Source organism: Oryzias melastigma, linkage group LG1, assembly GCF_002922805.2.
Source record: "Oryzias melastigma strain HK-1 linkage group LG1, ASM292280v2, whole genome shotgun sequence".
Lineage (NCBI taxonomy): Eukaryota > Metazoa > Chordata > Actinopteri > Beloniformes > Adrianichthyidae > Oryzias > Oryzias melastigma.
The window spans coordinates 1801525-1818162 of NC_050512.1; the positions used below are offsets into that span (position 1 = coordinate 1801525).

The window sequence follows — 16638 nt, forward strand, 5'->3', positions numbered from 1 at the left end:
AAAAAAAAATCTCTGAGCGAACATATTTTATAACATTACATGGAAATATTCACTTTCATATTGATTCACAGTTTTCAGTTACTTTGCTCATGTTTTACCTTTATTTTCCTGCAGATCAGACACAGTTATGATCAGAAACAAAGAGGGTGATGTTAGAACCACGGCTGAGCTAACAGCAGCTCACTGACCGCAGTAGAAAACATTACAACAGGAATAAGTTTGACTTTAATCTCAGACACGCTGGAATTGTCTGACTTTACAGGATTATGTGAGAACGGAAATTTAGGAAACTTTGAACTGGTGAGAAAAGATCTTCTGCAGCTCCACGTCTCATAGCCAAAGCTAATGCTAGCGTTAGCTACTCTGCACGTGGCGATGAGTGACGTCACGTGAAAAGGATCTGTTATGAATAAATATTATTCCAGAATAAATCAACTTAAAGCATAAATAACTTTCAGTATTTTACTCATCATAAAAACATATTTTGTCAAAATTATACAAGTAAAAAAAAAAAAGAAACAAGATAACATTGGGTTGTGAATAACAATAAAATAAAATGATCTGGAGGGCCGGATTTGGCCCCCGGGCCTTGACTTTGACACATGTGCTTTAGAATGAGCAGCATCAAACCTGGAGGAAAGCAGGATTGCATTTCTGATCTGAATCTGGATTAGGTGTAGAAAGTATGACAAAAAATGAAGAAAGTTTTATTTTCCGCTAAAGCCAAAATTCTGCACATTTGATCTTTGAATCGTTTTTGAAAAGGTTGTAAATGATCCTCTCATCTGAAGTTGGGAGAAACTGGCCCAGAACTCCATTGGCGCGTGCGCGCCCCCTCCTCTGCGCGCATGCTCTCCCCACGTCCTGCAGGATCAGACCCTCCTCCTCCTCCTGCTCCTCCTCCTTGCTGATACTGCAGCCTGACTCTGACACAGCCGGCATGTCTGCACACTGAGAGCCCCGCAGTGACGCACAGAGGACGACACGACCCGCTCCCGCACGCGCACAACTCCTGCTTTGCTCCTCCACGCCGAGAGGCGAAGACACGAGTGGATTAAGCGGCGAGTGAAGGAAACCCACCAGCAGGTAACGCACGCTCCGGCAGAATGTGCGGGACAGTTGCGCTTCCACACTTTAAAACGCAGCCATCCACGCGTGTCCTGACGTGCGTGTGGCAAAGTCCGCACAGGACGCTGCAGCACAGCGAGAACACTGAGTAACTATCGGAGGGATCGATGCCGGGAGTATGAGAGGAGGATGCCGCAGCCGCAGCTGATGCTGCTGGGGAGACAGCAGCTCCGCTGCAGCAAGGACAAACGACTCCGGGAGGCAGCAGGACTCCTGCAGGAAGTCTGCAAGAAAACATCACTTTGAGGAGAATTACGACATAAATATAGAGAGAAAATATTTGTAAGGTCATAAAGTAAAACCAGTCTCTCAAATGTTCTAATTGTAGTAACTGACAGGACAGCAGAGCATCTTCAGAATAGTGAGATGAAAGCTTGTGGGGGGGTGATGCAGTACCCCCCCCCCACACACACACACGTTTAATGCTTTGCTTTCTCTTGTTATTTAAAAACTTATCTCTACAAAAATAGCACAGCGTCTGATGAGGCGTCACAGGATGAAACATGGCTGTGAATGGAGGGCACAGGTGCACCACTGCAGCCGCCCGCACCTTGACCCACTTCAGTTTCTTCTTACCAAAACAAACGCTCTTCACAGCCTGACCGTGTTGTGTTTCTTAATCACACCAGTTAGGGTTTGGGCTAACCCAACTCTGTGTCATCAAAGCTGTATTGTGTGCATTCACCCTGCATGCATTCTGTCTCCTGGCTGCAGGTCTGTCAACGAAAAGAAGAAACCCCAGAAGTGCTTCATCATGAATTTTGTAATGAAAGCTGCGCTGGGAGGTGAGTGGTGCGCCTGGCATGAGGTTGATTTAACAGCACTGCAGTGAAATGGATTCAGAGGGATGTTGAGCTGCTGCACCGCCTCTCTAGAACCCGCCAGGTAGTCCTGGGTGAAGCTGAGCAGAGGTAATCCATCCTGTGCCTCAGCGTTAACCTCAGCTGCAGAATACACCGTAACCTTTCTGAAAAGAGACAACAATGGATCGCTGTAATCCAGAGCGAAGGTCTTTTTGCTCTGATTTTTTATTGTAGCATGAGGTGTACTCATGAACTTCTCAACCTTCAAACAGCCCTTTAGAAGCACAGCTTTACCTCTTTCATGTTGGCGTGGGCTGCACGGTGGTGCAGTGGTCAGCACTCCTGTCTCACAGCAAGAAGGCCCCTGTTCAAATCCCGGCTGGGGGACCTGAAACAGAACCACCAGTGAGGGACCTTTCTGTGTGGAGTTGGCATGTTCTGTTTGCATGTGTGGGTTTCCTCCCTTCCTCCCTCCCCAACATGCTTCATTGGTTCATTTGTTACTTAAAATGCCCCGAGGTGTGATTGTAACCTGTCCAGTCACCCATCAGTCGCTGGGTTAGGCTCTGGTACCCCCATGACCCCGAAAGGGACAAGCAGCTTAAGAAGATGAATGAAAGGCTTTAATAACCAGTCTGACAAGACTTTATATCTGCACCTTCTCAGGCAGGAGATATAGAAGCTGTTTGGCTGAGAACGAAGATTAGCATTTTATGACACTTTTGTCCTTTAAAGCCTTCGTGTATTATCCTCGGGAATATTATCTCAGATTTTAGAGTGCCTAATCAGACATGATAATAGGGCTTATTTCAGCATTCATTCCTGCAATTGGAGGGTGGTGCTAGTGGTTACTAAGGTTAGGTTGATAAAATTGATTAATTAATTTGAATTGATTTAAGCTTAACAGATTAACAATCGATTCATAAAAATATAAATCGATTTAGCACAGAAAGCTAAAGTTCGCTAGTTTAATGCTAACGTTTAATGGAATTTCCCAAAGGGCAGCTAACGCTAACGCTCTGTTGACCTAAGCATACATAGCTGACTAATGGAACATCTTATATGAGTTTTCCAAGCTTTTTTAAGAACCATTTGTCGTCTAAAACATAATTTTTTTTCATCATTTTCTTCTTCTTCTTCTGGAATAAGGTGTAATATCTGAACATTTTAGTTAGAACTTCTCCTTTAGAGAATCCATGTAACTCTGGATGATATTAACAATCTCATTATTTCACTGATACATTTACAGTATGTGAACTGGATCAGATTATTATAAAAATAGTAGATTATTAATGTATTTCTAAACAAATGTGTACAAACTAGTAAACTCAAAATTGAATCAAATTGAAGAATTGAAAGAATAGAAACAAAATCGAATCGATCCAGGCTATTGTGAATCGAATCGATTTGTTTCTGGAAATCATAATTGATACCCAGCCCTACTGGTTACACTACAGGAAGTATCCAGATCCGGTGGTGTGGTGGGCCATTGCTGTCCAGCTGCAGAGGAATGAAGCGGGTTCAGTTGGGTTGAAGAGTTTAGACCCAGCCCTGGTAGCTCATTGGGATGCAGCGGAGGCAGGCTCTGCCTTTTACTGCATAGCTGCTGTACTGAGTGACCGCGCCATAGATCCTACTCCACATCAGTCAGCCTGTTCATCGCACAGCGTGTGCCTATGTGTGTGAGACTGTGTTTGTGTGTGCATGTATGTATAGGTGTGTATGTTTGTGCGTCTGTGAGAATATGTGTGTGTTTTTCCTGTTGCTATAAACCTGGAAAGGTGTTTTATAGTTTTCATATCAGTGAGTTCAATTAATGTAAGCGACACAAACATAGTGTACGTCTTAGAGCTGCCATGATTAGTTGAGTAATCCACTATTAAAATAGCGAACAACTAATTTAATAGTCGATTAGTTGTTACTTTATATTATAAGGAGTCAGAGTGTAGTAAAGTTCAAAGTTATATCAGCTTTCTGCTAGCTTTTTGGACTATTTTGGCATTTATTACGTTTTTTTTTTGGAAATTTTAGAGTTTAACTAAAATTTCAGCTACATGCTAGCTGTTTTGGCTAATTTAGGATTTTTTCATGTTTTTCTTTTGACTAATTCGGAGTTTAGCTAATATTTCAGCTACATGTTAGCTATGCTGTATAATTTAGGCTTTTTTTGTTTTTTGGCTACTTTGGAGTTTAGCTAATATTTCAGCTACATACTAGCTGTTTTGGCTAATTTAGGCTTTTTTTTAGCTGTTTTGGAGCTAGTCTAATATTTTTGGCTAAATTAGTATTTTTCCTGTTTTTTAAGCTGTTTTGAAGCTAAGCTATTTTTACAGCTACATGCTAGCTCTCTTGGCTAATTTGGGGTTCTATATTTAGTTTCTTAGGTTGTTTTGAAGCTTGGCTAATATTTACACACTAGCTCTTATGCCTAAATTTGTTTTTTTCATTTTTTTAGGCTGTTTTGAATTTTAGCTATTTTTCAGCTATATGCTAGCAGCTTTTGCTAACCTAGTTTTTTTTCTTTAGTTTTTTAGGCAAATTTGGCTTTTAGCTAATAGTTTAGCTGGTTATTAGCTGCAGTGATTTCAGCTATCAACTTCAGCTATCAGCACTAGCATTTTCAGCAGTCAAATTCACCTTACAGCATTCACACTAGGATTATCACAGGTAATGCTATATATCTAGTTCATAATTATGTTAAAAAGTTACAGTTTTAAATCTTTAAAAGTTTAGTTTTAGAATGTTCAATAATGTTTATCCTGTTCGGCCCGCGACCTAAGGTGTGTTTTGGATTTTGGCCTCCTATGCGATTGAGTTTGACACTCCTGAGGAATCAACTTTTGAAGCATGTGTTTGGACTGTGTGTAAATAATGAGTTTTCTGTTTGCTAGTCTTTTTAAACTTATTAAACTGATGCTATGTATTTTCCAAGAATTGGCAGCTAAGTGCTAACATAGATGACCGACGACTGTTGCTGATGATTTCATCACACAAGAATAATGTCAAAAATGTGAAGACCCTATATTTTCCATATCTCTCTGCGTGGAGGGAACATGTAAAGATGGGGAGAGTGTAGGAAAGCCATTCAGATTCAGCCACAAACTCCACACAGAAAGATCCCAGCTGGGATTTGAGTGTGTTAACCACTGTGTAGCCTCGGCTCTCACCAAAAGAAGTCATTCAATCATGAGTTTTTTTGCGATAAGGACGCCGTCATGTTTGACTTGGGCGATACCAAACATTTGGGCATCAATCCAATATCAATCCAGTACCAGTCAATATCACAGATATCAATACCAAAATTGATATTTCCCTGCTGAGATGGACAGAATCTCTTTATTTCATGACTTAGACCTATCATGGCATTATTTTCATGACGAGTCTTTAAAACTCATAAATAACTACGTAGCTCTACACAGATTCAGGATAAAAGGCACAACGATCCTTGTTCACCTGAGATTCTCAACCTGATTAAAGACAGGGACACAGCCTGGTGTTGGGTAAGGAACAGTAAATCTGAAGCTGATTGGCTCTATTGTCATCAGCTGAGAAACAAATGCACTCTTTCAAGAAAAATAAGACAAGTCTGAATTTTACCTCAGCGAAACAATAAAAAGCTTAAATGATCCCAGAAAATTTTGGAAGACTGTCAAATCCATTTACAAACCTGCACAAATTAACAACCTCTCTAAATAAAGATGACAAACATCTAACAGAAAAATCAGCCATGCTAGAGTATTTTAATGATCATTTCATTTCAGCTGGGTTCCTTTTTGATTCTGCAAATTCGAATTTAGGATTCTCTGCTCCAAATTCATGTATTGCTGAACTAACCAAATGCCCAAACACCTGGACCTTTGACTTAACTGAAGGTTCTGTTTCTGAAGTTCTCAGTGAGTTAATAAATCTTGGCATTAGGAAGGCAGCTGGACCAGAAAAATTTGACTCTTTTTTTCTAAAGTTGGCAGTGGACTGTATTACAGAGCCTCTGTCATTAATACTTAATCTGAGTTTCAGCTGTAAAAAGTTCCTAAAGTGTGGAAATCTGCTTATGTACTTCCCCTTCTTAAAGGAGGAGACCCCTCGGAAGTAAATGACTACAGGACGATCTCCAAGTTTTGTATCATAGCAAAAATGAAAAGATGATCAGTGAACAACTGAAGGAGTTTTTAGAAACAAACAACATTTGGTCTGATTTTCATTCCAGCTTTAGAAAACAACATAGTACTGTTACAGCCACTGTGGAAGTTTTAAATGACATTGTCAAGGTACTTGACTGTCAAAAATACTGTATTTTCACTCTTCATCCACCTCTCCAAAGCTTTTGACACTGTCAATCACACTCTCCTAGTAAAAATGCTGGCCAACATTGGTATTTCCATTCAAGCTATGGCCTGATTTGTTGACTATCTGGACTATCTTAGGTCGCAGGCCGAACAGGATAAACATTTATTGAAAACTCTAAAACTACATTTTAAAACTTTAAAACTGTAACTTTTTATGAAAATTATGAAGTAGATATATAACATTACCTGCAATAATGCTAGTGTGAATGCTGTAAGCTGAATTTGGCCGCTGAAGATGCTGGTGGTGTTAGCTGAAGATTCTGAAATTAATAGCTGAAAACTATGAAGCTAATAGCTGAAATCTTTGAAGATGATAGCCAGCTAAAATATGAGCTAAATTCTAAATTAGCCTAAATAACTTACAAAAAGAAAACTTAGGTTAGCCTAGCATTAGCAAAACTTCAAAATAGACAAAAAAAAGGAAAAAGCCAAAATTAGCTATAACAGCTAGCATGTCGCTAAAATATTAGCTAAACTTCAAAATAGCTTAAAAAATCTTAATAAATGCCTAAGTAGTCAAATAAATCTAGCAGAATGTCCCTTTTTAAAACAATAAAACTGGAACTGTTTAACATAATTATGAATAAAAACAGGCAGGAGTATTATTCCAGAATAAATCAACTTAAACCTTAAATAACTTTCAATATTTTACTCTCCATAAAAGTCTACTTTTTCAAAATTATACTAGTTAGAAATAAGAGCAAGATAACTTTGGGTCATTAATAACATTAAAATAAAATGATCTGGAGGGCCAGATGCGGCCCCCGGGTCTTGACTTTGACACATGGTCTGACAGATCCTGTCTGTACAAATATCTGGCTCCATTTCTCCTGTCCGTGAGATCAAGAAAGGTGTACCACAGGGTTCGGTTCTAGGTCCCATTCTGTTCTCCATTTATATTAACAACTTATGTCAAAACCTTCCAAATGCATCCAACCATCTCTATGCAGATGACACTGTCATACTGCTGCTCTGAGTCATTAGCACAAGCTTTAGAGTTCTTACAGTCTGATTTTAATGTTGTTCAATCTCGTCTCAGATCACTAAAATGGTTTTATATATAGAGAGAAAAAACAAAAGTGATGATATTTTCACACAAACCTGAAGTACAGGAATTCTCTTCTGTTCTAAAAACTGACAATGATAAATCGATACAGTTAGTAGACAGCTTCAAGTACCTGTGCTTTGTGCTAGACTCGGAGCTTTCGTTTAAAGCCCATGTTGCCACCCTACTGTATAAACTGTAACTACGCACTACGCTCTTGTGATATTTTTCATCTGCATGTTTCCCAATTTGGGAAACATGCCTTCAGTTTCTCTGCTGCCTCTGCCTGAACTGTATCCAAACTCGTCTAAAATGGTCTGAACTGGTTTCATTTAGATCATTCCGCTCCATTCTGTTATATATAGAGAAAAACTCCAGAATTCAATGCTCTTTTGACTAACTTCTTTTGTAATTCAATTGCACTGTATAACTACTGTACTCCATCCAATGTAAATCTGCTCAACTTTGCCCCTTCAAAATGTCTGTTTAGATTTAGTACCCTGCCTTGTCACCTTCCATCTGTGAATGGGTAGGATTTAAGATTTCTGCAGGAAACCCACATGGAGACTGTCAAAATAAATGGATTTTTAAACTTTTCCTGTTTGGCAGCTGAACAACCAGAGGTGAAGGCCTGTTGTGTTGGATACATCTTAATGTTTCAATAGGGGTTTAAGAATCGTCGGACACACAAGGTGTATTTTTGTACTTCAACCCCTTTTTGCATTTGAGGCTATTATCTGTAATAATTATATTTGTAAAAAAATCTGGTCGGACCAAACGATAGGAGAGGAGAAAGGAAGAGAGAGAGATGTTAGACAGGAGATAAGGGTACAAAAGAAAGGGGAGAAAAAGGGGGTTCAAGACATTGGAGAATGATAAATCCCCCTCTGATGAAAATCATTTTTGAGTTTTTAACATGTATGTGTGGCATTTTTCTTACCAAAGAGAGCAAATGTAATAAGAAATTATTTCGTTTTTGCATTTCTGAGGATTCTTCCATTTAAATCTCTCTCAGTCAAACTGTTGCAGAAAAACTCAGTTTGAATCATTGAGCCTTGCTTACATCACAATATCCACCAGACTCCACAGAGCTTCTTCATGTGACCACGGAAATGCGAACGGTGGCTCATTTGACCGCAGCAGCAGATTTTAAATCCACGAAGCTCCTCACTTCCTCGTCCGAGCTTACATCCAGCTCAAAGCGATACTGCTGAAGCAGCGGGGATATTTTACGCTAGCGAGACACACAGCTACCATAATCAGAAAGGGAGGGGGTGTGTGTGTTTGTCCGTGAAGGAGGGGCTCCGCTCCAAAAGCCACGCCTCCCTAGAGGAGAATTTGCGAAAGAAGGCTTCAGATCAACATGAAAAATGTATTTTTAAGAATTTTAGTTTGTGGGATTTTGGTTAAAACTTCATAATCATAATTAAAAAATGACTGTGAATGTTTTTTTTTTAATTAAAAAAAATTGTCATTGGGGGACTTAAGGATCCTATAAAGAAAAATAATGCACTCATTCGTCAAAGCACTTTTGGGAGCAACAGTCTTCAAACTGATTTTGCTGTGTGTGGTTTGATGCTCCAAGTTTGAAGTCACAACCCCCCAGCGAACATTTCAATGTGGGCCCCGTACAATTTAATTTTGGGGTGAATTGGTAAGCCCTAGTTGGGTTTGTCTGTGGGTTCCATGGTGGCCCCATCTGTTTGCCCACACTGGTTTAGGTGGGAACTCAGTGGTCTGCGTCCCTAAGCTAACCGGCCACCCGGTGGAAAGCGTAGGGAGCTAACAAGCTGTCTGGCGGACAGCCAGGCAAATTAGCGAGCTCCACTGCCCAGTGAGCCAGACCACTGAGTGTCCAATCAAGCCAGAGTGGGCAGACACAGATGGGGCCACCATGGAACCTGTGGACAAACCCACCTAGGGCCCACCAATTCAGCCCAAAGGTAAACCATATGGGGCCACCATTGAAATGTTCGCTGGGCCAGTGACCACAATTGAATTTTTGACCAGCTAGCTCACTACAGCCAAAATCGCTAGTTTGCTACAGTGGAGCTCGCTAGCATGATACGCCATCCACTGGGAGGCTGGCTAGCATAGCGAGCTAATGCCCACCTAAGCCAATGTGAAAACACAGGTGGGGTCACCACAGAAACTGCAGACAAACCCATTGGGGCAACATTTTCTGCCCACTTTTAAACCATATGGCCCCACTTGGCTGGGCACTAATCTAAAACATAAAATTTGAATTAATCGATAATATCAGTATATCATCCAGCCCTACAGTCAAGTGTAAATGTTATTCTAAAAGGGGCGGGGCCTGTCCACATTTGAACTCAAATGTTAAAAACATACCTATTGGCTCCAAAAATGTTCACATATAAACATCTCAACATGTACACAATACAACTGCAGTTCACACGCACATGTAAAGCCTTTCATCTTGTCACTCATTCTATTAGTGCAAAGGTGTGCTGACACCTGTGCTCAGGTGAGTCTTTATGTTCTACTGTGGTGGATGATAGAATGTAAAATGTGGGAGAGTGTCGGGTCACCCGCGCACTGAGACCTGCCAAAGGTGAGGCAGCAGTGAATATTTTTAGAAAAATAAAGTTTGACCACACATCTCAGTAGTTTGACCACTGTTGTTAAAAGGGATGTCTGCTCTGTGGTTTGTTCATCAGGATATTTCTTCTGTATGGTGTTTCTTGCTGTGTCATCACTGAGGTGATAAGTGAGTAAGTCTTTGCGATGCTGATGATGCTGACAGTCCATTAGGTAATCCTCTGAGGCCCCTCAACATAACAGGCCCACACGCTGTTTATTCCCAAAGATCCGAGGGCTGATGCTGCACTTTGTTCAAGCTTCCTTCTGAAAGTTTGAACAAAGTGGAGGCTGCACCGAGTCCCGGGCTATGGAGCTCAGTCAGGGATTTGATATTCATTCTTGTTTACCTGTTTGTTTGCACACATGTGTAATTTATTATCTTGAAGAAATACAAGAAATCTGGAAAACTTCCCCTGCACTGTTCAGTACCAGGTATTTATCTCTGAGTCGCACTGGTGGAAGTTGTGGCCAAAGATGTCCCACATCGATTTTGGGTCAATGAATCGAATTCAATTGGATTGTTCAGAATGAATACAAATCGAATCGAATCGAACCACAAATATCAAATTGAATCATTGTTAAAAGGAATCATTAAACAGCAAGAAGACATAAAAGACAAAAGTCCATCAAGAATCGATAGAGAAGAGGCTATAAATTGCCAGATCTATTATTTATTTGATTGATTGCAACTGTTTTGATCTCATTTAAGCAAGATCCACATTCTGCTTCTATATTGCTGCTTTCATCAACAAATTGGGGCAATTTGTTGCTTAAGAAAGTGAATCAAGTGAATAAAAGAACAACAATGAACTAAAGATTTAGCATTGGGTTAAACGTTATTCCTAATTTTGTGGTGGTAAAAAGACATTTGAAAAAATAATGTAGGTCAAAAAGGTCACAAAGTAATCAAATGAGGAAAATAAATAGGTTTAATACCAAATGAATGGACCGTTGCTTTATGACCTCCATCACAAACAGACTTTAAAACTGGGGTCAGCAACGTTTATGACATGTATTACTAATTCAAGATTTTCTCCTTACTTCTTCTCTGAACTTCAGAATGTAGAAACTTCTCTCACATGAAACTTGGGACAATAAAAGGCTCAACGAGAACGTGTATGTCTTCTGCTTCCAAGCTCCCCGTCTGGTTCACCTGAGCCTTCTGTGCCATCTCAGTTCCTGTCCCGACAGTTAAATGCTCTGGAACACATGTCAAACTCAAGGCCCGGAGGGCCAGACTGTAACGGCCCGATGTTATCTTGCACTAATTTCTAACTTGTATAATTTTGACAAAATCTATTTTTATAGAGAGTAAAATATAGAAAGTTATTTGAGGTTAAAGTTGATATATTCTGGAGGTTTTGTTTACAAAGTTTGATCACGCTGAGGAGGCTCAGGGAGGCGGGCTCAGGGATGATGAAGTGAAAGGCGGAGCTTTAGAGATCGAGTTGTTTTACTTCCGTTCCGTGTATTAAAACTGTCCACAAAAATGACTCGTGTTTCATAAGTCATTGGTTTTTTAGTGTTGCTAAGGGAAAATATGATCATATTTATGAATATAGTTTACTCTGAAAGGCTGAAGAAAATCATGGTAAGCCTCATTTAAAACTACCTAAAGATTTGTGAGAATTCCAAAGACTAATTATAGAATCTAACATGATGGAAATAAATAAAAATAAGCTTCACACATGCAGGCTCACAATTTCCTCACCTTAGTTAATTGGTTAACTAATGGGGTCCAGATGTCCCCTCCCATCACAAAGGTGGTCAGGATCTTATGTCTGCCACAGACACCAGTGAAAATAAATAAAAATCCTCGGAAAAAAAAGTTCAGCTGCTGTCTTGTGGGGTCCAGATGACCCGCTTTTAATGTACACATGCCTAGGAGAGCACAAGGGTTACAGAACATTTCGTCAAAGTCGTTGTGACAGGTAACACTGGAAAACATGCATCTGTAGCTATGGGCACATAACCTTTTCTTTATCTTGTTTCTTTCTTTTCTTTTTTATTCTAAATTGGACACCAGATGGTTTTGACCTTTTTCTGTTTTTCGTTTTAGCAATAAACTTCACCACCAAAGACATCATCAACTAAACCAATTTTCACCTGAGTGACCTCATTGTTTTGTTACCTAATTTATATGGCTATTTCACACAAACATTAACACAAAATGCATGAATTGTATTTGCCTGAAACAATGTCATGGTATTCCTGATGCCGTGTTTTGATGGAAACCCTTGTGCTCAAACATGGTGTTCGTGATGGACAAGCTATGGCAAGCACAGAAGTGCAACAGCAAAACATCGCTCTGGTTCAGATCAGGGAGGCTATTCTCTCCAGTCATGACCCTCAAGGTGCCCAAATGGGCATGCAAACATTTAGCTGAAAAAAATTATATTCTAATCTGATTTACTTCATATAAATATATGAATAGTTCTTTTCTTGTGCTACAAAAATGTCAATTAAGACAGAGAAAACATAAGCCTATATTAAACAACTTCTAGAAAGATTCAGGTCTAAACATAGGTATGATTCAAAAGCAGAGTTATTGCTTTAACAAATTAAAACATGAAAGTAAATCCAGTCATTAACAATGAAAAGAAAACGAGGACGAATTCTTTCCTCAATCTACCAAAGTAAAGATAATCACATTAGATAGCACTTCGATATAATTGGCTAAGAGTTTTTATCATTTGGATAATGGTTTAATGTGACACACAAACACAAGTGCAGACACTTGTCCCACTTCAGTAAATCAAATTCAGTCCTTCAAAGTGACCTTCAGTCACCTTCAGTAAAATGAGTTTGTGTGTCTATATCAGAGGTGCCCATGTCACCACCGGCTCGAATGAACATCACGATAAACAAGAGGGAGACTGGGTAGAGCTTAACCAAAGGTTTATTTTAACATATCTAATCCAACTAAAGATAAAGCTAAATGGGTTGGAACGGCTTCATCTGCCAGGTGGGAGGGGCCGACACCACGACTCCCAGCAGCTTTTATACCCTCTGTGGGACTGGCCAGCTCCGCCCAGAGGGTGGAGACTCCAACTCAACCAGGACCTGCAAACAACAGAGACAGGCCTGGAAGAGTGGAAGACCGGGTCGTAACACCCAAACCTTTTCACTCCAAGGGCCAAAATCTAAACAGGATCCCGGTCTTGGGCCAAATACAAGATTTTTCTGCATGTCATGAAATAAAAGGATAAAATAAAGAATAAGGTTTAATTTATTTATTTTGATTCTGTATTCATTAAGGTAACACACATTAATAAGAATAAAAATTAAGTAACATTTGTCTTTGAAAACTTTACCAGCAAGATATTTTTAATTGAAAATCAAGAACAAGCTAAAACAAACTTTCTTTCAATGAAAACAGCAAACTGGGATCTAATGAGAGAGTGAAGCTGCTCTTCAGACTTTATCCGTTTGCTGTTGTCGCTCCATCTTGGCTAGCTGAAAAAGGCCGCTAAAAGCATTGGACGTGACTGTGAAGACTCTTGGGAATTTCTAACACAGAAAGAAGCCCAGGAGGACTCACTTGTGGATTGTTTGACCTAGGGGTGTAACGGATCACAAAAGTCACGGTTCAGATCATGTCAAGGTTTTAGGGTCACTCTTTGGATCATTTTTAGGATCAGTAAAAAGTGAAAAAACAAAAGGAAAAACAAGAAGATAAAAGCCTAAAATTACTTTTTTGAAAAGCTTTAAAACATATATTTGAGAAAACATATATAATGCACTTCAGAGCATAAATTTACACTCACACATCCTTGAACTTTGAACATAAACTCAAATGTAAAAACATGTAGGTTCCGGTTACATTTACATGTCTGGAGATCAAATCTACAAAAAATGAGAAAAAAAAGAATGCTGAATATACAATTTTCACCCCCACCCCCCACTCCCCCATGTCCAAATTAAGTCCTAAATGAAAAAGTTAAAATAAACTTTCTTTTTTTTTTCTTTTTTGTATTAATTGTAGTATTGATACTAACTGTAGGACCATTTAAAAATTTCAGATAATTCTTATTTTCTGTGGTACATGTGGAGGTGAGGCGCTGCCATGCCCGTTTTTCCAAGCAAATTTTGATACCTTTGGCTTGCCGTACTGCCTTCCCCTGACGGCGCGTCCTTGTTACGGAGCAGCGGCTGCGGGATGGCTAACGTCTCTCACCGGGAGATCTGAACTCAGACATAGAGACGTGCACCGATGCTTTTATTCATCCCTTCAAAACAAATAAACCTGATCTCTCATCAACTTTGACGCATTTTAAAACAAAGACAGAATTGATTTTAATAATGCGCGCGAGGAACGCAGGGAGGGAGGGGGTGATCCCCTGTATACGTGTAGCCCGAACTATGGCTAGTGATCCGTACAGACCACAGGTTATCTGTGATCCCTTACACCCCTAGCTTCACCCATAGCCGTAGGTAAAAAGAAAGTGGTAACAGCGCCACCCAGAGGCCAAAAGTATATTACAGCCGTAGAGTTTTGGAACATCATAGAGAGCCTACGGGTTTCTGCAGACACGATAACATTTGGCGGGTCAAATTTGGCCCCACTTTGGGCACCTATGCTCTTAATGGATAATGTGGAGCACACTTCTTGTGCTTTCCCCACGAGTTTGCACTATAGCAGCAAACTCCACACATTCTTTTGTTATCCCAGAGTGGCACCAATGCACTCGAACCAATGAAAATATGAATCAACTTCAGTTTCTCTGAAAGATGGATCGAGTTTACTTACGTACATACATCAAACTGCTGTGCAGCAGTGACGGGACAACGGGGACTCACTTCCGTCAGCAGGCTGAGTGTTTTCCAGGTGCATGAGCTCAACCTCCAGGGACTTAGTCTGGAGATCACTTCCTTCATACCAAGGATCAGCCTCAAATCCTCGGTATCAACTCCCACTTGCAGTAATGTGATTGGGTCAGAACCTGAATTAGGAACAAATGCACCTTCACTTTCATTTGTCGTTCGGGTTCAGTGGCGTCCACAGCGCCTGTAGCAGCCTCCACTCCCACACTGACATGTACACCACCTCAGGCCACACCCTTCAGCAAAAGTCGATTTCGCATGAGTCACTTCCGTAAAAAAAAGGTAACTTGGAAAAAGCTAGCAGCGTCTCAACAGAACAGCGAGCAGAGCTGATGGCTGCAGCTGACTCCATATAAAAGTGACAGTGGTGTTACAGCAGTGAGTTTGTGAGGCAGCAGATCTGTCTGAGGAGCAAAGACACATCACAGCTCAGTGCATCGGAGTCAGCAAATCTGCAACGAGAAACCAGGATCACAACCAGAAGAAGGAGGAATCCATCAGTGGAGATCAGGGGTCTCCAAAGGTGTTCTTGTGAGGGCCACATAACAGTTTTCCTCTCTGATGGGGGGGAGGGTCGGTTCGTGGGCTAACAGTATCCTAGACTTCAGATATGATGTAAACCAGCTGAAAGCTTGTTGAGAAAACTATATTTTTTAAAGTTTATGCAGAAGTATGTCATGGTTGACAGTATCAAAGGCCTTTCTTGGGTCCAGAAATACTGCTCCAACCACATTTCCCTTGTCCAAGTAATTTTTGATTCTGTTAAAAGGTGGCCATTTCAGTTGAGTATTTTGGTCTAAAACAAAACTGTTTAGGATGTAAAATATTGTTCTGCTCCAAATAACTTGTTAATTGTGTTAATGTTTTTTTTCTTTTACCTTTGAAATTATTGGAAGGATAGAAATTGATCTGTAGTTACAGGGTTGGTCATGGTCTCAAGGTTTAAAAAATTGGACTTATAAGACCTTGTTTTAAATTTTGAGGAAATTCTCCATAACCTGATGGATTATGGGAGCTGTTAGTGTGTCTTTATGGGCCTTTAAAATGCCAGAGTCTAATCCAAATATGTCTTTGCCCTTAGGATGTTTTAGGTTTTTTATTATTTAAACCGACTAATCAGGAGCCAGCTTTAAACCTGCCAATCAGGAGCCAGCTTTAAACCGACCAATCAGGAGCCAGCTTTAAACCGACCAATCAGGAGCCAGCTTTAAACCGGCCAATCAGGAGCCAGCTTTAAACCGGCCAATCAGCACTAAGCTTTAAACCGGCCAATCAGGAGCCAGCTTTAAACCGACTAATCAGGAGCCAGCTTATAACCGGCCAATTAGGAGCCAGTTTTAAACCGGCCAATCAGGGCTAAGCTTTAAACCGGCCAATCAGGAGCCAGCTTTAAACTGACCAATCAGGAGCATGCTTAAAACCGGCCAGTCAGGAGCCAGCTTTAAACCGGCCAATCAGGGCTAAGCTATAAACCTACCAATCAGGAGCCAGCTTTAAACGGACCAATCAGGAGCCAGCTTTAAACCGACCAATCAGGAGCAAGCTTAAAACCGACCAATCAGGAGCCAGCTTTAAACTGGCCAATCAGAAGCCAGCTTTAAACCGGCCAGCCAGGAGTCCGGCTTTAAACCGACCAATCAGGAGCCAGCTTTAAACCGACCAATCAGGGCTAAACTTTAAACCAACCAATCAGGAACCAGCTGTAAACCAACCAATCAGGGCTAACCTTTAAACCGACCAATCAGGAGCCAGATGTAAACCGACCAATCAGGGCTAAGCGTTGAACCGACCAATCAGGACTAAGCTTTAAACCGACCAATCAGGAGCCGGCTTTAACCCGACCAATCAGGAGCCGGCTTTTAACCGACCAATCAGGAGCCGGCTTTAA

General features: G+C 40.5%; 1 protein-coding gene across 1 annotated transcript in view; it reads left to right on the plus strand.

The window, feature by feature from the left end:
- The first annotated feature begins 880 nt into the window (after positions 1–880).
- The window catches only part of cplx2l (complexin 2, like), a 25770-nt gene continuing 10012 nt past the window's right edge, over positions 881–16638 (plus strand). The window contains exons 1-2 of the mRNA XM_024259721.2: positions 881–1086; positions 1843–1913. Of these exons, the coding sequence (XP_024115489.1) occupies positions 1883–1913 (31 nt within the window). The 5' untranslated portion in view covers positions 881–1086; positions 1843–1882. The remainder of the gene's footprint in view (positions 1087–1842; positions 1914–16638) is intronic.